This window comes from Pseudochaenichthys georgianus, unplaced genomic scaffold (genome assembly GCF_902827115.2).
Source record: "Pseudochaenichthys georgianus unplaced genomic scaffold, fPseGeo1.2 scaffold_482_arrow_ctg1, whole genome shotgun sequence".
Taxonomy (NCBI): domain Eukaryota; kingdom Metazoa; phylum Chordata; class Actinopteri; order Perciformes; family Channichthyidae; genus Pseudochaenichthys; species Pseudochaenichthys georgianus.
The window spans coordinates 61,222-84,779 of NW_027263046.1; the positions used below are offsets into that span (position 1 = coordinate 61,222).

Genomic DNA, 23,558 nt, shown 5'->3' on the forward strand with positions numbered 1-23,558 from the left:
ACGCCACGTTACTGGTTATTATACTCCAAATACCTGCAGGTCCGCTGCAACTCTGACTACTTTTATATCCAGGCTGAAGACTTTTCTTTTTGTCGCTGCTTTTAATTGAACTATTCATATCTTAAACTGCACTGTAACTTGTATCCATGTATTTTTTCTTTTAATGTTTATTTGATTATCTTTGCTTTTTAAAAACAGTTTTTAAATGCCATTTTCATTTTTCTAAAACACTTTGAATTGCCTTGTGTTGAAAGGTGCTATATAAATAAACTTGCCTTGCCTTTAGTTGCATTCAACACCTATTTCCATCATGAATTCAGAGGAAATTCCTCATAGGTGGCTGGTTACATAACTCATTCAAACATTCAACAAATTAAGACAACTGTCTGCCCTCTTTAAACAGTGACAACCATAGTGATAAACTGTAATAGGCCTTAAACTCAATTAACCAAACCACTTATGTTTGTATGTACTGTGATTATAGAACAACATGAAATAAAATGCATTTTCATTGTGGGTTATACAAGAATATATTTGATTATATTTGAATATAATTGATTATATGAACTTTCGTTTTAATTATTCAACTTAATATGGAAACCTCAACAAGGTATACTGTTTTAGAGCATAGTCAGTAAGCTGTTTGATAAAAATGTTAAACTCTGTCTGTTTTTATTGTTGGATTCTTAAAATCATTTTTCTTATTCTCACGTTTCCTTCTCTTCCAGCAGAACGTGGTCTGCAGGAGGTTCTAGATGAACATAGGCTCAGTCTGAGGAGGAGATGTGAACGTGTGACTGAAGGAACTGATCAAAGGGAAACCCTCCTCAACAGCATCTTCACTGAGCTCTACATCACGCAAGGCCAGAGTGAAGAGGTTAATACCCAGCATGAGGTGAGGCAGCTGGAGACAGCCTCCAAGAAGAAGCCCCTCCATGACACTCCAATCAAGTGCCAGGACATCTTTAAAGCCTCACCTGACCAGCAGACTCCCATCAGAGCGGTCCTGACCAACGGAGTGGCTGGCGTTGGAAAAACCTTCTCGGTGCAGAAGTTCACTCTGGACTGGGCCGAGGGTTTGGGAAACCAAGATGTCCGTCTGGTGATCCCGCTCTCCTTCAGGGAGCTGAACCTGATCAAAGGAGAGCACTACAGTCTTCTCAGGCTGCTCCATGTCTTCCATCCGACCTTACAGAAGGTCACAGCAGAGCAGCTGGCTGTCTGCAAAGTGCTCTTCATCTTTGACGGCCTGGATGAAAGCAGACTTTCTCTGGACTTCAGAAACAATGAGGTTGTGTCTGATGTCTCTCAGCAGTCCTCAGTCAACGTGCTGCTGACAAACCTCATCAGGGGGAAGCTGCTTCCCTCGGCTCTCGTCTGGATAACTTCCAGACCTGCAGCGGCCAATCAGATCCCTCCTGAGTGTGTGGACAGGGTGACAGAAGTACGAGGCTTCACTGACGCCCAGAAGGAGGAGTACTTCAGGAGGAGATCGAGTGATGAAGACCTGTCCAGCAGAATCATCTCTCACATCAAGAGCTCCAGGAGCCTCCACATCATGTGTCTGATCCCAGTCTTCTGCTGGATCACTGCTGCAGTTCTGGACCACATGCTGACTACAGACCAGAGAGGAGAGCTGCCCCAGACCCTCACTGACATGTACTCACACTTCCTGCTGGTCCAGACCAAGAGGAAGAAGCAGAAGTATGAAGCGGGACATGAGACGAGTCCACAGCAGCTGACGGAGGCTGACAGGGAGCTTCTCCTGAAGCTGGGGAGGCTGGCGTTTGAACATCTGGAGAAAGGAGACATCATGTTCTACCAAGAAGACCTGCAGCGCTGTGGCCTTGATGCCACCGAGGCCTTGGTGCACTCAGGAGTTTGTACAGAGATCTTCAAAAGAGAGAGTGTGATCTTCCAGAAAACAGTCTACTGCTTTGTTCATCTGAGCGTTCAGGAGTTTCTGGCTGCAGTCTACTTGTTCCACTGTTACACCAGCAGAGACACAGCGGTACTGAAGGACTTCCTGCAGGGAGACTACAACAACAGGTATAACAGTGATCAGGATTACCCATCCCTGGATGTCTTTCTAAAAGGAGCCATGGAGAAATCCCTCAGGAGTGAAAATGGCCATCTGGACCTGTTTGTCCGCTTCCTCCACGGCCTCTCTCTGGAGTCCAACCAGAGACTCTTAGGAGGCCTGCTGGGTCGCACAGGCAGCCGTCCAGAAATCATCAAGAGACTCTTCAAAGGCCTGCTGCATCGCACAAACATCCAAAGAGCCATCAAGAACCTGAAGGAGATGAGCAGTGATGAAATCTCTCCTGAAAGGAGCATCAACATCTTCCACTGTCTGACAGAGATGAAGGACCACTCAGTTCATCAGGAGATCATAGAGTTCCTGAAGTCAGAGAACAGATCAGAGAAGAGACTCTCTGAGATCCACTGCTCTGCTCTGGCCTACATGCTGCAGATGTCAGAGGAGGTTCTGGATGAGTTGGACCTGATGAAGTACAACACATCAGAGGAGGGACGATGGAGACTGATTCCAGCTGTGAGGAACTGCAGGAAGGCTAGGTAAGTCCAGATGTGATTAACTTTATAAATTATGTGGATCAGAAGTTTAGTTATTCAAATAAACTCTAACATTTCTATTTTTTTACCTGTTAAGCCCGAGAGACCCCGGTACCGGGGTCCTCCCGCAACATCTTACAGGAAACAGTGTCTGTGGGCACGTTCATTTAATAAACTATGAATGTTTTATATCCATGTAACTGGAAGAAACTCATCTAACTGAACCCCACAATGCTAACGCTGAGCCTCCGAATTAGCAACGAGCGAAAAATGCTAACAGATTTTCTGCACCAAAACTCACTCACAAAACCTTATTATATCCTTTCTGCACCTCAAACCCATCGATCTGATCGTGAGATAACACGGAATCGATGGGTACAGACATTGTCACTCAATGATACGAACTCGCAACTTTATAAACAAAAACAGACATCAAAACATGTGGCGCTAGATAGCTAAAAACGCTAACATGGCTTACCTGTGTCGTAGTCTGGTCAAAAGTTGTCTTCAATGGCATTAAAACGATAAGAAAACGCTGCTGAAGTTAATTCATAGGTTAATCCAATGTGTCTGTGTCCCTTTGAAATGATTTCTGATAATCCATAAGCAATAAATCTGCTTTTCCGTTTCCAGATGTCAGAGCGAGAGATAGCTTCACTCTCATGCAAACCTGCATGCGGGAAGCCCCCACTTTTTTGTTTTACCATGTGTGTGTGTGGGGAAATCCCCCTTCGATTCTATTGGCTCTAACGGTCAGAAAGAGATGTCAATCAGCAAAATCGACAAAGGGGGGCCAGAGTTATGGAAAATCCACCCAAATGACCCCAGAAGTGGTTATTTTTTGCTAAATCTCTCTATAAAGATCAGATTTCACTTGTTTTGCATCAATCTTGATACAGGTACTTATTATATGGTGTTCTTTGGATTCCTAAAGCTTTTAGTCTACCTTACCATCATCCAAGGTTAGTTTGCACTATAAGTAAAAAATAATTATGACACTATAATTTACAGTTTTTTACTATGTTCAATCTGAATTTTCTTTAAAATAAAAAACATCTATATTGATTCTGACTTTTCTACATCCAACTCAAAGGTTTATCATTACTTTGAGAAAAAAGATTATTAATTTAACCCTTTTAGAAGGGAAGATATGGTCATTTGTTCTGGGAATGTCATTTTCGAGCCTGAGACCTGAAAAACAGGCTCAGGGCTTAACAGGTTAAATACTGTGAGAGCAAAATAAACCAACACTGTTCTTCCATTTATTTATAATAATGGTTAAATTGAACCGTTTCTCTCTTCATATTGAGTGATGGAGGCGACATGTCTGTTACAACCCGGCTCCTAGGCTGCAACATAAAGCGGGGAGGCGAGACGAGGGGTATGATATAATGTTCGTTTATTCAAAACAAACAAACAAACAAAAGGAACCAGCAACAGGTCCCTGACTCTGGCACAGGGAAAGTGCCCAGAGGAGACAGAGAGCGACGTATCCGGCTGGGCTCTTTCTTGAAGGCTTCCGGCCAGGTGTAGCTCATCAAGGCTTATGCAGCTCGTCAAACAGGTGCAGCTCATCAGGCAATGGAACCTGCAAACACACACACACACACAACCAGACGACACCCCACATGGTGTTGAGGGGTCATGATGGAGGCGACATGTCAAATACACGAAGGACTTTAGAGGTTTCTCAGCATGTGACCACACAGCAGGACTTACAGTTATCAGAGAAAGCTGTTATTATTACTTTCTAGTAGTTTCTTTATCATTAAACAGACACACGTTTTTATCACAATGTATTAGAGTTTAAAGGTCCCATGTCATGGCCATTTCCACTGATCATAATTCCATTGTTGAGGTCTACTAGAATAGATTTATACTGTGCAATTTTCCAAACTCACATTGGTTTCTCATACAGCGTCTCTGTAAAGTCTGTGTATTCACTCTCTCCACTAAACGGCTCGCTGCAGCTCTTGCCCCCCCCTCCCTGTGAGCCCAGTGTGCTCCGATTGGTCGGGACCAGTCGGGACGTTGTGGATCGCGCTGAGCTCCGTGGAGGTGTGATTTCCTTGTTTAGCGATACACAGCGAAACACAGCCAAACTCACCCTGAGCACACACAAAGTCACAGCCGAAGTAAAAACAATAAGTGTGGCTTGATGTTGAGTAAGAAAAAGGTTGATAACGCTGTGAGAATGGGTCTGCAGAGACCACGATCCCAACTGTCTGTTATCAGCCTGCAGCCAGGGAGGAGAGATCAGCTGAGCTGCCTGCACTAAGTGTGTGAGGAAGTCCGTGGATTGGTCAATTTGGACCAATCAGCGGGGGCTTAACGTAACGGCTCCGCGGACGTAACGTAACGGCTCCACGGATTGGTCCATTTCGTTCCGGGGACGGCATGACATCATGATGACCCCGGAAGAATCAAATGGACAGTGACGTGTCTCCAACGAGGCGTTTTGGGGAGGTATTTTCTGTGTTAGAGTTTTGCTCGCTACAGGGTGCACTTTGAGGGTTTTGACTCTGCAGACCGTTTACATGCAGAAAAACCTTCATAACACACAAGGGTACGGGCAATAACCTTAAAAGCATGACATGTCACCTTTAAAGTAAGATCTTTATCATGTCCCACCAATAACAGAATTATGTCTTAATGCTGATATGCTGGGAACATCTGATGGTTTTCAGTTGAAAGTATTGAAACTTTATTGGTTTGTTAATTGTGTGTGCAGTACATTTTCAGATGCTCAGAGAAGCCAAAACATCCTTCATCCATCATTCACATCCAAATATGAATTAACATTTAAATATGTGCATCTCGTATATTGTCACGTGATTTATTTAATTTCTGTTTCTTTGGTAACAGTCACTGACAGCAGGAGCACGGACATGTGATCAGATCACACTGACAACACATTACACTCTATTATAACAAATGATTATATATAATATTACATGGAATAACAGAAAATGTCTATCAGAATTTGTCATATATTTGTTCATCAAATGCTTGAGGTTAATATAATGTTTCCTCTTTTTTAACACATGTTGTCATATATGTGTCATTATAGACTTTCTGGCTTTGGACTCTCAGAGACTGACTGTGAAGTCGTGGCCTCAGCTCTGAAGTCTGACCCCTCCCATCTGAGAGATCTGGACCTGAGTGAGAACAAGCTGAAGGATTCAGGAGTGGAGCTGCTGAGTTCTGGACTGAAGAGTCCAAACTGCAGACTGGAGGCTCTCAGGTCAGTTCACTGACTGCAGTTCATACAGATCTGTTTGTGTTTATCATTTTCAGAATTTGCCTGAGAACAAATATATTGTATTTATTATTTTCCACTTTTGCTAATGACTGCATATTGATCAGAGTAACACAGAGAAGGTGAATGTGTGAGGGAGAGTGTTTGAGCTCCCACAGACTCACCCTGTGCTCCAGGAGTCAGTGGAGATGCTGTCAGTACTGAGGAGCTGTGAGGGAGATGAAGGAGTTGTTAAACATCTGATCAAAGTTAAAGTTCCAGATTATCAATGGACTGATTCTACATCATCTCTGTCGTTAAAACCTTCTTCAGCTCTGAACAGATGATTACACCTGGAGTTATTTCAGACAGGAACATTGTTTTCTAAAGTTACATCATGTTTTCTTTATTCAGACTGAGAGAGTGCAGGTTGTCAGAGATCAGCTGTTCTGCTCTGATATCAGCTCTGAAGTCCAACCCCTCCCATCTGAGAGATCTGGACCTGAGTGACAATGATCTGCAGGATTCAGGAGTGGAGCTGCTGAGAGATCTTCTGGAGAGTCCAGACTGCAGACTGGAGACTCTCAGGTCAGCTCTCCATCTTTAACTTCTGTGCTGAGATCAATATGTATTTATTAGGGCTGTCATGTTAACGCGTTAATATAAATTAATCTCTCTTATTTAGAACATAAGTAACTTTTGTGACTGGACATATCTGCAATGTTGCCACAATCTGCTGGGGAATTTTGTTCATAGAGTTTGTATGTACAAAGCTGTACTTGTGGGTCAGTAGCCTGTTTCGACTGTATTCATTTTCAATAATTGTGCTCAGGTCACCGGTCGGTTGTCCATAAACTTAACAGGGGGTGTTTCTGGTACAGACTAAAACATGGATCCAGTGTATTTGGAGATTCCCCTGTGATGTGATGGGGATGTGATACATCCCCATCACTTGCATATCCCAATATGCAAGTGCATATCCCACTTGCATATCCCAATCACTTAAACCCATCTCATCATTTGATACAAGAACTGCATATATGGGGGGTGAATCATCTTGATTGTAACCGCCTCACCTTTGGGACCGAGTATTTCTAACTCCTCCTCTTGTTGCTCAGCTGATCTTTTGGCTCTGGGGATAAGTGAAAGTCTCTGAAACACAGCTGGAGTGTTGTTAGTGATGTGGGCATTCTCTATGAGTGGACTAATGGATCCATGTCTTACTTGATGTTGTACTCCCCATCCAACCAGAAAGGTGCCAAGTGTAATGAGCACAATCAACAATGCTATTCTGACTCTCATCCCTAGGGGACCCCACCATTGCTTTGGCTTTGTTCTTGACATATTCTCTATTTTCTCCATGGTTGTGTCAGTTATAGAATGTAAATAATGAGTACTATAATAACGTATACGAAAATTGGATTCTTTTTCAGATTTAAAACAAAAATAGGTTTTCACTTTAGTATACAATCTATAAAAATCTATAGACAATTTGTCTTTTGAGCTGTTTCTATCTTTATCTTATTTCTATTTATTGTTTTGTTCCAGCTCTGCCAAATCAGTCCTAACTCCCAATAATGTTCTGGAAATTGCCAGTGAAGGGTGACAATGTGTGAGGTGGTGTCAATTTGCTCCTTTTTCTTTACCTTTAAACCGGAGCGCGTGTGAAGTTCATTACAACTTCTCACTGTTCCGTCCACCGGGATCAGCTCACTGCCTTTTGTGAACTTTCACCCTCACCCAATCACCTGGCCGAACAGGAGTCTCTTCTGGTGTCTCGTCTGGTATCTCTGTAGCTTTCCCAGCCTGTGTAGACAAAACTTGGATAATATTACTCAGAGTTCTGACATGTTCATCACTTCTATTCATCTAATATCTAAAACTGGACCACTCCCTCCTTGGAGGAGGCCCAAGCTTCGGCATACCTTTTGTTGTTATGAGACCTATTATGAACTACATGTTATTATTTATTAACTACAACGTCACTGAAATCAACATATCTGTATAATCATGACACTCCCTCCTTTGAACATAACATGTTCAATTAATATTGCAATGATTACCCTATTCTGAACAGGACATGTAAAACCCATAACGTTGCACAAAATAAATATAACTTCTCCGTGTAGCCATAAGGCGTACAAAATATATCATATGATGTATGGCTTTCTGATGGTATAAAAACATATTCACTAAAATCTGCCATTAGCACAAAAAATGGTTTACTTGTTTCAGGAATGGCTTTTGTCCTGGTATTATGCATCATTGCTGCTGCGAAAAACAATACACCTGGTGTCGCTAATGCGTCTCAATAACTCTAGGATTAGAGCATTGGTTGATACCGCTGAACTAACATATGATAAAATTATATTTCTCCAAACTAGAGGGAAAATACGAACTATTCTCACAGAGGGTGACATGCATAAAGGGCTGGTGCCCCTCACTCAAAATGAGATATTGCCTTACGCACTACATTATAAATCAGTAAAGTTACTCAAGAATAAATAAATAAAAACTGATTCTTGAAACTGTTGTAAAAACCCTACAACTTCTTTATCCAAGCTCTCAATCAGTGTTATGTTATTTAATCTGCAGCTCATTGCCTTAAAACAGATACTTCAGACGATTATAAAATGGTGTTTATGAGAAAAAATGTAATCTGACTCCAAAAATCACATAATTGTTTTACTAAAAAACTACACTCCCACTAACAATAAATGAAGTTCCCCTTTAAACACAGCCCCGGTCTTCTGACGGGGTCTATCTATGTACTGGCTGGAAAATGTTGGGCCAGTCTCTGTCGCTCTGTCACTGTTCTCCCGCTAGCAGTCACACTCTAGTTCTGCTGGGTTCTTGTTGACTTCTTCACTGGTTTGAGACAAGCGACCCTATCGGACACCTCCCTTTGTAGCCAGACTTCACCACAGCAGAATCGAGTTTCTGTTTTTAGGTCTCAACAGTTCCACGTCTGGTGTATCGCCGTCCCTTGAACTGCAGTCGGTGTAAACAGGAGGACTTGGTAAGGATCCTCCGTCTTGGGCGAGTACTAGGTTTCCGTCTTCATATTTTTTGGTGGAAACCCGTCGTCTTGACCTCACTAGCTGTGTGGACACCATAGTTTTCTGTGTAGGGGAACAACATCACTCGTAATCTCTTTCCTTCTCATAATTAGAAAAATAGTCTGCTAAATGTTCTATTCTGTGGATGCTTTATGTGTAAATGCAAATGCTACTCTCGATTTTGTTTTACATTAAACCTCTCCCTCCTGTGGTGACAGATATGGCTCAATGTAGCTGGATTTCAAAATACCCTTGTGCTGAAGATGCATCACCTGGTGGTCTGGTCCTCTGAGCTTCCTCATTGTTGTGGTTGATACCAGGGTGTCAGTGGCATTTGGGTCATGTTTGGCACCCCTGTTCGTCTTTGACATCTCTGGGACCCCCTGCCTCCGTCGTCATCATGGAAACCTCCCCCGGGGTATCTGCATGGAGGGCCGTTGTTTGGTGCATGTGGTGGGTGTTTCATTTGTTGTTGTGGACAATCTCTAGCCCAATGGCCCATTTGGCTGCAATGGTAACATCCCTCAAACCGTAAACGTCTTCTGCCTGTGCCTCCTTGGAAACCTCCTGGTTGTTGGTTCTGTTTCTGATTCTCTGGCACTATCTGAGATTTAACTGTTTGAGGTGTCTGCCCTGCCTTCTCTGGAAGTTTCCCCTCCCTTCTCCTTGTCTTGTTCCTACAAGTTACGGTGTCTTTTGTTTTTTCTGCTATGTCTTCCCTCACTGGCAGATCTGCTACTCGGACCACATTTATGCTGTGTGCCAATAGGCTGGCATATTCATTACATTACATTACATTACATTGCATTTAGCTGACGCTTTTATCCAAAGCGACTTACAATAAGTACATTCGACCAGGAAGACACAACCTTGAGGAAAACAGAATCATATAAGAACATCAGGTTTCAAAGAGCCAATCGTTTCAAGTGCTGCTCAACTGGCTAAGCCAGTCCTTTATTAGTATATAAGTGCTCTGTTAGCAGTTCTTTGTTAGTCATTCTATCGCTCGAAGTGGAGTCGAAAGAGATGAGTTTTCAGTCTGCGCCGGAAGGTGTGTAAGCTTTCTGCGGTCCTGATTTCAATGGGGAGCTCATTCCACCATCTTGGAGCCAGGATAGCAAACCCACGTGTTTTTGCTGATGGGAACTTGGGTCCCCCTCGCAGCGAGGGTGCAGCGAGCCGTTTGGCTGATGCAGAACGTAGAGCACGTGCTGGGGTGTACGGTTTAACCATGTCCTGGATGTAGGAAGGGCCAGATCCATTCGCAGCATGGTACGCAAGTACCAGTGTCTTGAAGTGGATTCTAGCAGTTACCGGAAGCCAGTGGAGGGAGCGGAGGAGCGGCGTGGTGTGGGAAAATGTTGGAAGGTTGAAGACCAGACGAGCCGCTGCATTCTGGATGAGCTGCAGAGGTCGGATGGCACATGCAGGTAGACCAGCCAGGAGGGAGTTGCAGTAGTCTAGGCGTGAGGTGACGAGAGCCTGGACCAGAACCTGCGTCGATTTCTGGGTCAGCTGTGGGCGTATCTTCCTGATGTTGAAAAGCGTGTATCTGCAGCAGCGGGTTGTAGCAGCGATGTTTGCAGTGAAGGACAGGTTGTTATCTAGGATAACACCCAGATTCCTTGCAGTCTGAGTCGGGGAAACAACAGAGGGGCCGATGTTGATAGTTAGGTCAAGAGAGGGACAATCTTTTCCCGGAAGGAAAAGCAGTTCAGTTTTGTCAAGGTTGAGCTTGAGATGATGAGCGGACATCCACTGAGAGATGTCAGCTAAACAAGCAGAGATGCGTGCGACGACCTGGGTCTCTGAGCGGGGGAAGGACAGAATTAATTGGGTGTCGTCAGCGTAGCAGTGGTATGAAAAACCATGCGGGCTAATGACAGATCCGAGCGAGTTTGTGTACAGGGAGAAGAGGAGAGGACCAAGAACAGAGCCCTGAGGGACCCCTGTAGTTAATTGACAAGGGTCGGACTCAGACCCTCTCCAAGTTAACCCTGTAGGTGCGGTCTTTGAGGTATGAGGTGAGGAGGGAAAGTGCAGAGCCTGAAACTCCAAGTTCTTGGAGAGTGCGAAGGAGGATCTGATGATTCACCGTGTCGAATGCAGCAGACAGGTCCAACAGGATGAGGACAGAGGAGAGGGAGGCTGCTTTAGCAGTGTGCAGTTCCTCAGTGACAGCAAGGAGGGCAGTTTCTGTGGAGTGACCTGCCTTGAAACCAGACTGGTGCGGATCCAGAAGGTTGTTCTGATGGAAATAACGGGAGAGTTGTTTAAAGACAGCGCGTTCAAGTGTTTTAGACAGGAACGGGAGGAGAGAGACAGGCCTGTAGTTTATAACATCAGACGGGTTGAGAGTGGGTTTCTTCAGGAGAGGGTTTACTCTCGCCTCCTTGAGACTGTTTGGAAAGTGACCAGCAGTTAGAGAAGTGTTGATGAAATGGGTGAGAAACGGTAGAATATCAGGAGCGATAGTCTGAAGGAGGTTTGAGGGGATAGGGTCCAGAGGAGAGGTGGTGGGGCGGGCAGAGGTAATGAGGGTAAGAACCTCACTTGGAGAGAGAGGGGAAAAGGAGGTTAGTGTGCCGGTTGAAGGTGGCTCAGGTGATCCGGCGGTGAGTAGGGGTGAGTCAGAAAAAGAAGAGCGAATGTCGTAAACCTTTTTTTCAAAGTGGTTAACAAAGTCGCTTGACAGAAGGGAGGAGGGGGAAGGGGCTTTGGGGGGGTCCAAGAGGGTGGAGAAGATGGAAAATAGTTTTTTAGGATTGGAATAGGAAGATTGGATCTTATCTTGAAAGAAAGTGCTTTTTGTCTGAGAGATGGAAGCAGAGAAAGAGGAGAGGAGAGCCTGATAGGTTAGGAGGTCGTCACGGTGTTTGGATTTCCACCATTTCCGCTCTGCTGCCCTAAGGACGGTTCTATTAGCACGCAGTGCATCATTTAGCCAGGGAGCAGGAGGGGACTGACGAGCCTGCCGAGATGTGAGAGGACAGAGAGAGTCCAGAGAGGATGAGAGAGTAGAGAGGAGAGTTTCTGCAGCAGAGTTTGGAGGCAGGAGTTGGAACGAGTCAGAGGAAGGGAGGGCTGAGAGCACCGAGGAGGCAAAGGTAGAGGGGGAGAGGGAACGGAGGTTACGGCGGACAAGTGCAGGATGAGAAGAGATTAGTTTGTTATGTTTGGAAAGGGGTAAAGAGAATGAAATGAAGAAGTGATCGGAGGTGTGGAGCGGGTTTACAGAGAGGTTAGAAGTAGTGCAGTTCCTTGAGAATATGAGATCGAGGACATTGCCAGCTTTATGAGTCGGTGGGGACGGAGACAGTGAGAAAGCAAAGGTGGTTAACAGAGATGTTAGTTCGTCTATCTTCCCTGTCTGGAGGTTGAAGTCTCCGGGAAGTACAGCGGGAGGGCCAGTTTCAGGGATGTGTGAGAGGAGATGATCTAATTCACCCAAGAAGTCCCCCAAGGCTCCTGGTGGACGGTAGAGAACAACAATGGTCAGTTGTATAGGATGGGTCACAGTGACGGCATGGAATTCAAAGGTGGAAGGAGTGAAGTTAGGTAGCTTGAAGAGGGAAAAGCTCCATTTGGGAGAGAGCAGGAGACCAGTGCCACCTCCTCTACCAGTGGGTCTGGGTGTATGGGAGAAGGAATATGCTGTGGAGAGAGCTGCTGGGGTGGATGTGTTGGATGGAGTAATCCACGTCTCAGTGAGAGCAAGGAAATCCAGGGACTGCAGGGAGGCGGAGCCAGAGATGAAGTCAGCCTTAGGAACAGCTGACTGGCAGTTCCACAGGCCGCCTGAAACTAGGTGCTGGATCTCAGTGGAGCATGTGGGATAGACGAGAGCGGGCCGGTTATAGCGATTAGGAGATACACGGGGCCAGTGATAATTGCGAGAAGACACATGAACAGGAATGGAGAAAATACACATGATTATAGCATGAGGGGCTAGAAAGCTAAACAAAAGAAAAATAAGAATAAGACACCAGTGATACTTAGCTCAAATTAGAGTAGGATTTGCCACCCTCGTGACTCCCGCAGGACTCCAATGTCTTTGGCAGTCTTACTCCCGCAGGACTCCAATGTCTTTGGCAGTCTTCGGCTGTCTGACGCTGCCGCTGACGCTCAAGAAACAGCTGCCTAAATGGACGCCTGATTGCTGAGTTCTCACAGCTAAGGTGCCACGCCCCTCTAGTTAGTTAACTCTCTACAGCTGATGGGCGACAACGCAGAGGGGTGCGGATTTAAATGCAGCCCAGACAGAAACTGGACGCAGTGACAGTTTCACGTGGTCAGATCTGAGATTTAAATTCTCTCAAAAGTGCCCTTTTAGCTACAACAACTACAGAACAATTATACAGAGTAGAATAACTGAAATAGAGAAGTCTAATTAAACAAGATTATTACTTACAGCGGTTTCTGCGTCCAAGGAGGTGTAGCAACCAGGTCAAGGAGTACACTGAATTAACCAGTTTTTGAGACCGCTATTTAACTGCTTTGTCAGCTGAGAACTGGTTTCTCCAGCTGTTTCTACACGTCACGCACAATCAACGCAGAGGGGTGCGGATTTAAATGCAGCCCAGACAGAAACTGGACGCAGTGACAGTTTCACGTGGTCAGATCTGAGATTTAAATTCTCTCAAAAGTGCCCTTTTAGCTACAACAACTACAGAACAATTATACAGAGTAGAATAACTGAAATAGAGAAGTCTAATTAAACAAGATTATTACTTACAGCGGTTTCTGCGTCCAAGGAGGTGTAGCAACCAGGTCAAGGAGTACACTGTATTCCAGATGGAGTATCAGACTTGTAACTCTTATACATCTTTCTTCAGCTTCCCTCCATATAGTTAGCTGTTGTAGGCATTGTTTGTGCTCATAGTCGAGTACTGCTCTTCTATGGGCTTTTGTTGGTCCAGGTTGATCATCTGCTGGAATCAGTCCTCTTGTTTGCCACTGTTCCAACAGTTTCTCTATTTGGTTCCATGTCTTCTGTCTTTTAATTGGAAAGACTTTCCTTAATATCTGCAGTTGAGCCTGACTCTGCTTCTGGTCTCAACTTAGTTTATTTCGGTGTCATGCTCTCTTCCTATTCGAATGAATATTATTAAGTTATCAAAGATTGAAACACTAATCCTCCGACTAGCACCTTCGTTCTTGATAAATAATATCCTATGTCTTCCGAACTTAACTTTAAATCTGGAGGGGTTTTAGTTGTTAAGAGTTTTTTTTTTTTAAAGTTATAGATTTTTTTTAAAGATTTATAGATTTTTTTTTATGAGAACGTTTTTTGTAAAATATTAATAAAGTTAATTAAAAGATAAAAATTATGCAAATTTCAAGTCTGAAATGTTAAACAAAAAATTGTACAGTGTATGGTTTTGACCTTGAGATATGAAAATAGAAATCTGGTGAAAATCTAAATCTACTGTGTACAGAATTATGCAAATGTAAAAACTTGTGTTAGCTTCAATAAATTGGTGTTTGAATATTCTACAGTCTAGTTTGAAAGTCTATTATGTAAAGTTTCTCATCTTTTAATTAGAAACCACTTTGTAATTCTATCCTGGCGATTGGCGCATGTGTTCATTCATAACACTTAAAATCAAGCTTCAAAATGTTATAGTATCTTTGTAATAATTCTGTATTACCAGCAGAGTGCGCTGTTGTAATTTCCAGCTCAATCCACTAGGGATAGCTGTTGCAAAACTGACCTCTTTTTAACAAGAAGAAGCTTATTTCCTTAAAAATGGGAAGAAAATTAGAATATGGTTAAACAACACAGCCCATAACCGCCAAAACACACTTGCAAACAAGGATATCTCAAATAAACCGAAGCAGAAATACTTCCAAAACTAGACTCCTACAAATACCAAACTGAGTGCGACTGAGTGTGTAAAAACAAACAGAGTACTTTCAATTAGCATTTTACGAAATGGCGACTGCCGTGTGGCTTATTTTCAGCATGAGGGCTAAACAAGATGGCAATTGATTTTCCAACCTTTAACCTGAAGAACAAAGGGATTTGAAAACACACCTCGTGTCTCTCACAGGGGTGGTTTAAATAATGGCGGGGTGCAATCTTGTCAAGAAAATTCAACACAAAACAACACTGCAGTTTAAAATAACATTTCTATCTAGTTTACTATGGAAAAAAATTGGCTTTATCTTATTGATATCATCACTTAAAGTTAGGAACCCTTACGCTTAAGCTATAAACCTATCTGAGTAATATTTGACTTTATAGTCCACTATTGGTCAACTGCTGCCATTTAGACACATTAGGTGGAAGTATTATGGAAACCTATTAGCGACTATTAAATGACCGTCGTCAATTTAACGTAATGCTGCTGTAACCCCAAATACCGTATTCCACCCGCACTATCTTGGTTGAAAATAGAACAGTTATGACCACTGATAAAGGCTTACACCTTAATCAAGCCTTTTCCTCAAAAAGGACTTTTTTAAAACAGTTCTCAACTGTTTTCGACTAGCACTGTCTTCAGTTACTCAACCCTAAGTTGACTCGCTATGCCTTGATGGTTTTCAATTACTTGGTCCGTAACCAATTCGCTATGTCTCATAGATCTTAACAATAATCGTTAAATGGACTTATATATCCTTACGCCATAGGCTAACTAACTACTAACGTAACAAGAGACACCTACATGAAAACGCAACAAGACACCTATCCAAAGTACAATGACCACACACATTTATATGTAAAATACTAACACACACAAATTAGTAGCATGCAGGGTTAAATGTAAGAAAAAGAAGACATTTGAACTCACCCTGCTTGTGACAAAGCAACGCCCCAAGGTATATAATTCTTATTGTTATAAATTTGGTTGTTTTAACATTAATTTAGGCAGTCTTTCTCAGGAGTCCAACTTACCAGACAAACACACACTCCTATTGTTCACTATGTAATCTATTGAAGATTTTGAATAAACAGGTACTTCTTTTACCTTTCTGTATGGGCCCGAGTGTATATCTGCTAGCATTGTTCAAGCTCCTTTGAAAACTGCAACTGCTCTCCCGGTGGCACAAAATCACGTCAGGGTCACCAATTGTTATGCTGTGTTCGTTATTCTCGCGTCCAGGTAAGAAGCTTAAAAAGGAGACTAAATGGAGTCTCTGAGAAGGTTCAAAATTGGTACTTTAATTAATAAAAAGCGCGGTAATGTTACAAACAGGATATTGTTCAATCAGGAGAGAAAGTCTGCAGCTTCCTCTCCCCCTGATGGCCGTGCAGAAGAGAGCTTACAAGCATTCGTCCTTCCCACTTGGCTGTTCGCTCCTCCTTTCTGGGAGCTGTAGTGACGTAGGGGACTTCCCCCCTCGTTCTCCTGTGTCCGATATCGCGTTAAACAGAGGATTTCGAAATGTTACATTCATTGCTTACTTCCACATGCCTTTTCTCCTCCTTATCTCTTTCATAACTTTATATGTAATACATGTTAACGGCGTCAATAGCCACTTTAATGATACTAATGGACGGTAGTCCCGGATGTCGTCATGAAGGATTTTCAGAATAAAAGCTTGGTATTGAGAACTTCCAGTTTTTTCCAGAATAAAATAGCATTTAAACTGACGGTATGTTTAAGGTACATTATGCCATAAAACATTGATTTTAATTTCTAACACTGGCCATAGTTTATTAACAGTGGTGTGATTTCCTTTCAAACGAGCCACAGCAGCGTCAGAGGAACGCTTCAGCACAGACCTCACTACAGACAGCGCCTCGTGGCTATAGGCTGACATTTCTCACTGAAATATTAATATACATGCCTTGATGATGTCATTCTTTATAAAGCCTCCCCCACGTTAATGAGCGAGGGCTTTAGTTCTTCATTATCTTCTGGGAGTCCCGCCCCTCTCCCCAAAGATCTATGATCATTTAGTAAGACTAAGAGCAGAAACCAAAGAGCCTGCAGTCTCCTCTCTGTTCACTGGTTTACGAAATAAAACTATTGACATAAGAAAAACACGGACTATATTATATATAACTTTTTCTGTCTCACAGTTTTTAACCTGTTGGAGTCTCCACTTTCTAAACTTCTTCAGCTCTGATCGGATTATTAAACCTGGAGTTATTTCAAACAGGAACATTGTTTTCTAAAGTTACATCATGTTTTCTTTATTCAGTCTGAGGCACTGCAGCTTGTCAGAGATCAGCTGTTCTGCTCTGATCTCAGCTCTGAAGTCCAACCCCTCCCATCTGAGACATCTGGACCTGAGTCAGAACCATCTGCAGGATTCAGGAGTGGAGCTGCTGAGAGATCTTCTGGAGAGTCCAGACTGCAGACTGAGGACTCTCAGGTCAATTCACTGACTCTCTGTTCCTGCTGGAGATCTCATGTTTCATTAGTTATTCAACCTGATTCTTCATCATATATATATTACATCCATACGTTTGTAAATGTTGTCGTAAATGTTGATTGTTTCCTAAATAAACTATTATTGTTCCACTGTTATTAGTTATTAGTAAATGTATGTTTTCTTTAGTAAATGGTCTGAATAAAGAAGGTCCTCTGAACTAATATTAGTTTTACGTAAAGTTTACTTTCTGACACAGAAATGTTTATGTTCCCATCATTTAGACGTGTTTCCCAGATAATAAACAGAAGGTTGATATAATGATTGTCCACAATAACAGAATGACAGTCACTGTAATTCAGGGAAAAGATCATTGATTAGGACGCAGTAATGTTGAGCTACACATTTCAGACCTGAACATCTGACTGGATTATAAATGGAATTGTATCCTCATCATGATTTCTTTATTCAGACTGTGGAGCTGCTGGTTGTCAGAGATCAGCTGTTCTGCTCTGGCCTCAACTCTGAAGTCCAACCCCTCCCATCTGAGAGATCTGGACCTGAGTTTCAACGCTCTGCCGGATTCAGGAGTGGAGCTGCTGAGAGATCTTCTGGAGAGCCCAGACTGCAGACTGGAGACTCTCGGGTCAGTTCTCCATCTCTAACTTCCTTTCTGAGATGAATATGTGAGAGTTGTGTTGACTCTGAGCTGTAGACATCAGGCTGATATCACTCTGATCCTCACTGAGCATCTTAATGCTAGCGTCTACTTTCTTCTTCTGTGGTTTAGTTCACTGACTGTGGCAGAGCGATGTTAAACTTTAAATATAAATATCACTTCCTTCACTGCATAATTCCCTCTAAAGTTTAGAGTCTAAACCTTTAAACACCTGAAATACATCTTATTTTCTCCATCATCATTTTAACAAATGATTTGAAATACAATAATTAAATATGTTTATTAAAACTATCAAACACTGACAAGTAGTTTCAGTTGTTGCTGTTTTCCAACATGTTTCTGAAGTTACATGAGGCTTTACTGACTGAATAGTTTACACTGAAGAAGCAGTGATTTGATGACTCCACTGTTCCTAAAATACAGATTCTGGATGTGTTTTCACATTTAAAATTCATCCTATTTGTCCTCTTTGTAAACGTTGTGATCTTGAGTTGACTCAGTTTCTGAGGGTTCGAGTTTGTCTGGCTGCACATCATGAGTTAGTGTAGATGGAGCAGAGTTTCAGATGTGAAGTAGGAGCACGTTGTGTTTCATATTAATGAGAAGTCTGTGTTCCTGCACTTTAATGGTCTTTCGCTCTAAAACTATTCAATAGAAAAGTGACTGAAGGCTCTTTTTGTATTTTACTAAAAGCTCAAATGATCATAGTAGCGAGGGGCCAGGGGCAACTCTCAGAAGTCCTTTCAAAACAAAAGCCCTGGTCTGATGAAAGACACTTGATGCTAGATAAATGTGTGCAGGTATCTTTGTAATCACACGAGAGGAAGTGAAGGGCTCGTTGAGACAGTCCTTAATGTTCGCTCAGAGCACATCAGACTAGAGCAAGGATGAGGGCTTTCCTCTGAAGCGTCACTGAAGCCACGTCTGCTTCAGCTGATCAGCTGTCAGCTTTAACAGCTCTACACACTTTGGACAGTTTGCTCACATGTGCACTCTGCTCATACTAATATAATGCTCTCAGTTATCATGAAGCAGCAGCAGTGTGTTACCTGTTTAACCAACCTGGTATCACGGCAAGACGTGAACATTTACCATGCTGAGACGTGAAGATGTCACGATTTCGTCCCTTCAAACGTGAAAGTTACACGGTATTGTTAACCAGTGGAGAAATACCCGGAGATGCCAAGCAAACGCTCCCCGACGGTCGGTTGTTATTGTCAATATTAATATAATAATGATTTATTTTTTAATAGTCACACTCGATTACGCCGATTTTCTTGTTGCCCCAGCTGGTCGACACCTCTTTGAGCAGAAACAAAGGCTACATTAATGTATTAAATCGATGTTAATCCATGCGTGTGGATGTGGAATTAACGGACGTGACGTTATGCGATTGCGTTGCCAGGCAACAGCTTCGGTTCATGTTAATTTAACTCTTCAACTACAACCGTAGTTATGTTTAAAAACATGTTAGAAGGCCTCACGAAATACTTTAATGTAAATTTAAATTGAAATGTGAAGGAATGTGTGTATAACAAAATACATCCATCATAAACGAAACCGGAAACAAACGTAGGCAAGATCCTCAGCTCGATGATTGGATGGTTTAGCCGCAATGCATGATGTGATTTGGTGTTTATGCGATGTGAAATCCGAAAACATTTAAAAAAAATAAAATAATACTTTATTCCGAGTGTGCTTGCTTTTCCCTTTGAAAGTCATCACATAACGGCATTGTAATACACGGTTCGGCTGCATTACATATTACGTATCTGCTATAGTTCTCTATTTATAGAGCCCTGATGAGAAGACTTCTAGACAAACAGGAAGAACTGCCGCCGAAACTGAAAACGTGACGTGGATCATAAATATATCAGCAATTAAACAACATCTTACATTTCTTTTCACACAATACGTCTCTTTGCAGTATCAACACTAATTCGGCTGACTTTTATATTTGATCCAATTGGTAGATAGGCTGTATTTACACCATAAAGGTGCACAGCTGATAGAAAGGGACACCTGGTGGTTAAAGCACGTTATTGAATTTCATTATTTGTATTATTAGTAGAGCCAGGACTCGATTAAAAAAATGAATCTAATTAATTAGAGGCTTTGTAATTAATTAATTGAAATTAATCGCATTTTTAATCAAATATACATATCTGACCTGAGAACAGTGAGAAGCCATTTCCACATGGATTTTACTCCAGGTGGTCTACAGTCGAGTGCAATCCAGTGAGCCAGGGAGTTGGTTATTTTCTCAGACGTGGACTTACTTATCCTGGCCCTGAAACCAGTCATCTGGTTGAGTGTGGGTTGGGTCAGGGTGTGGTTCCTTGCACTCGGAGTCGGGCTAACGTCCACGCTAGCTGCTACATGCTTTGCATTTAGGTGAGGCTTGATGTGCTGCGGTGATATGCAAATTATTTTTTGCATAATTTGCACACAACCGTGCTCTTATCGACGCTTCCATCCGTCCGTTTTTTTAAACAAAATGTCCCATCCACGGGGGCCGACCAAAGCGGTCTCATCAGCTTGTTCGTTCATGTTTGACTATTGTTCACCGTGGTTTGTTGTTGTTTGAAGTCCCATGCTGAAGTCATGAACGTTAGTTGGTGCTCCAGTATAATCGGTACGCCTGAAACTCATCCAGTGAGAAACGTTCCGCTGTGCAAAAATAAGTGCGATTAAAATGCGTTAATTTTTTTAACGCGTTAACTTTTGTGTAATTAATTCATCTTAATTAACGCGTTAAAGTCCCGGCCCTAATTATTAGATATTAATAGGATCCCTATAAAGTATATTCATTACTCGTTATTCTCTACTAATAGTTCATTAAAGACTGTATATAATGACTATTTTGCACATCCCTTTCAAGATTTCAAGATTTTCTAAGGTTTATTGACATATTATACACAACCACGGTATAGTTATGCAATGAATGGAAAACTTGGGTCGCAGGTTCCTCAACAGTGCATTACAAGACATCAATATGTGTGTGTATACCTCCACCATTAAACTGTCATATTCTGCACATTTCTTATACTATCTATGTCAGGGTTGAGTGAAGCAGGCAGGACCTAAATGCAGATTTAACCGAAAATACCTTTATTTCAAGACTAAATTAAACAAACAGAACTCTTCCCTGTGAACACAGTCAAACAACAACAAGGATCTAACAAAGACAGACAGAAACACCAGAACTAAAATACACACAGGACTAATCAAGGAAACAAGAGACAGGTGAGGAGGGAGGAGAAAACACAGGGGCACCAGGTGAACACATTCAAGAAAACAGGTAGGAGGGAACACACAGACAGGAAACCAAAGACAGATCTACAAGACAAAACACAGACAGATCGTGACAATCTACATACATCTTATAAGAGTATAATACGTATGTATAATATCAGTTAAAATAAGTGCTTAAACATAGTTGACATTGCAGGAAAGCAATATATTAGACGTTAAGTACTTTGTCAGGCTTAATATTTATCTGTAGATTCACATGTCACTGTGTGTGCTGTGTGCTCTGCATGTGTGACGATTAAAGAGGGTTTCGTCCCTCCATATTCTTCTTCTATACCTCCAAAGCTTTTTTCTTATTCAAAAGAAGACCTTAACCTAAAGTATTTTTTAATGTTTAAATTAAGCCTTATTAGTTTGTCTGTTTTGCACTTCCTCCTATTAATATCTAATAATACAAATAATAAAATGCAATAACGTGCTTTAACCACCAGGTGTCCCTTTCTATCAGCTGTGCACAATTATGGTGTAAATACCGCCAATCTACCGATTGGATCAAATATAAAAGTCAGCCGAATTAGTGTTGATACTGCAAGGAGACGTATTGTGTGAAAAGAAATGTAAGATGTTGTTTAATTGCTGATATATTTATGATCCACGTCACGTTTTCAGTTTTGGCCGCAGTTCTTCCTGTTTGTCGAGAAGTTTTCTCATCAGGGCGCTATAAATAGAGAACTACGGCAGATAGGTAATATTTAATGCAGCCGAACCGTGTATTACAATGCTGTTATGTGATGACTTTCAAAGAGAAAGGTCTCCCTTGAAAAAGAGATCGATGATCTCAAGGGACTAAATAAAGGATTTCACATCGCATAAACACCAAATCCCAGCGTGCATTGCGGCTAAACCATCCAATCATCGAGCTGAGGATCTTGCCTACGTCTGTTTCCAGTTTCGTTTATGATGGATGTATTTTGTTATACACACATTCTTTCACATTTACATTTACATTAAAGTATTTCGTGAGGCCTTCTAACATGTTTTTTTAAACATAACTACGGTTGTAGTTGAAGAGTTTGTAAATGAACATGAACCGAAGCTGTTGCCTGGCAACGCAATCGCACAACGTCACGTCCGTTAATTCCACATCCACACACATGAATTAACATCGATTTAATACATTAATGTAGCCTTTGTTTCTGCTAAAAGAGGTGTCGACCAGCTGGGGTAACAAGAAAATCGGCGTAATCGAGTGTGACTATTACAAAATAAATCATTATTATATTAATATTGACAATAACAACCGACCGTCGGGGTAGCATTTGCTTGGCATCTCCGGGTATTTCTCCACTGGTTAACAATACCGTGTAACTGTCTCGTTTGAAGGGACGAAATGGTAAATCGTCACATGTTCACTTCTTGTCGTGATACCGGGTTGTGTTTAACACACACCTGCTCACCATCAACCACCTGCATCTCATCTTTGTTCTGTATCCTGCTTTGCAGCACAGGATGCATCTAACCTGGCAGAAAGAGTTCATCTTAGCCTACCTATTCATTACCTGCGTCTGTACTCAGAGATATTCTGATTGTGAATGAATGATTTATCAACCCAGAATAAGATTGTCTTTTGAACTTCAGAGATGACTTATTAGGGTCTGAGAGCAGAGGTTTGACCCTATTGACTCAGCTCGCTAGGATAGGATTATTATTATTATCATTATATATATTATACTTACTTTAATGCGCATATCAAAAGTGCGGAGACTAACCAAAAAGCCTTTGGAGGTGTATAAAAAGACGTACAGGAAGTCGGCCATTTGGAATTTGGCGTTGGAAACATGTTCAACTGGAGTTTCCACTTTCTAAACTTCTTCAGCTCTGATCAGATTATTAAACCTGGAGTTATTTCAATCAGGAACATTGTTTTCTAAAGTTACATCATGTTTTCTTTATTCAGACTGTGGGGCTGCAGTTTGTCAGAGATCAGCTGTTCTGCTCTGATCTCAGCTCTGAAGTCCAACCCCTCCCACCTGAGAGTTCTGGACCTGAGTGAGAACGATCTGCAGGATTCAGGAGTGGAGCTGCTGAGAGATCTTCTGGAGAGCCCAGACTGCAGACTGGAGACTCTCGGGTCAGTTCTCCATCTCTAACTTCCTTTCTGAGATGAATATGTGAGAGTTGTGTTGACTCTGAGCTGCAGACATCAGGCTGATATCACTCTGATCCTCACTGAGCATCTTAATGCTAGCGTCTACTTTCTTCTTCTGTGGTTTAGTTCACTGACTGTGGCAGAGCGATGTTAAACTTTAAATATAAATATCACTTCCTTCACTGCATAATTCCCTCTAAAGTTTAGAGTCTAAACCTTTAAACACCTGAAATACATCTTATTTTCTCCATCATCATTTTAACAAATGATTTGAAATACAATAAT

General features: G+C 42.1%; 2 protein-coding genes across 3 annotated transcripts in view; both read left to right on the top strand.

The window, feature by feature from the left end:
• LOC139433467 (protein NLRC3-like) overlaps positions 1-17,209 on the top strand; it is a 30,598-nt gene extending 13,389 nt beyond the window's left edge. Inside the window, exons 3-6 of one of the 2 annotated variants that reach the window (XM_071202492.1) lie at positions 729-2,577; positions 5,645-5,818; positions 6,227-6,400; positions 17,023-17,209. In XM_071202492.1, coding sequence (XP_071058593.1) covers positions 729-2,577; positions 5,645-5,818; positions 6,227-6,400; positions 17,023-17,209 — 2,384 coding nt within the window. Of the gene's footprint in view, positions 1-728; positions 2,578-5,644; positions 5,832-6,226; positions 6,401-17,022 lie in introns of those variants that run through there. The other variant, XM_071202493.1, reaches the window with a different exon arrangement.
• Positions 17,210-17,648: 439 nt separating this feature from the next.
• The window catches only part of LOC117442831 (NACHT, LRR and PYD domains-containing protein 1-like), a 31,796-nt gene continuing 25,886 nt past the window's right edge, over positions 17,649-23,558 (top strand). The window contains exons 1-2 of the mRNA XM_071202495.1: positions 17,649-17,839; positions 23,082-23,255. Of these exons, the coding sequence (XP_071058596.1) occupies positions 17,649-17,839; positions 23,082-23,255 (365 nt within the window). The remainder of the gene's footprint in view (positions 17,840-23,081; positions 23,256-23,558) is intronic.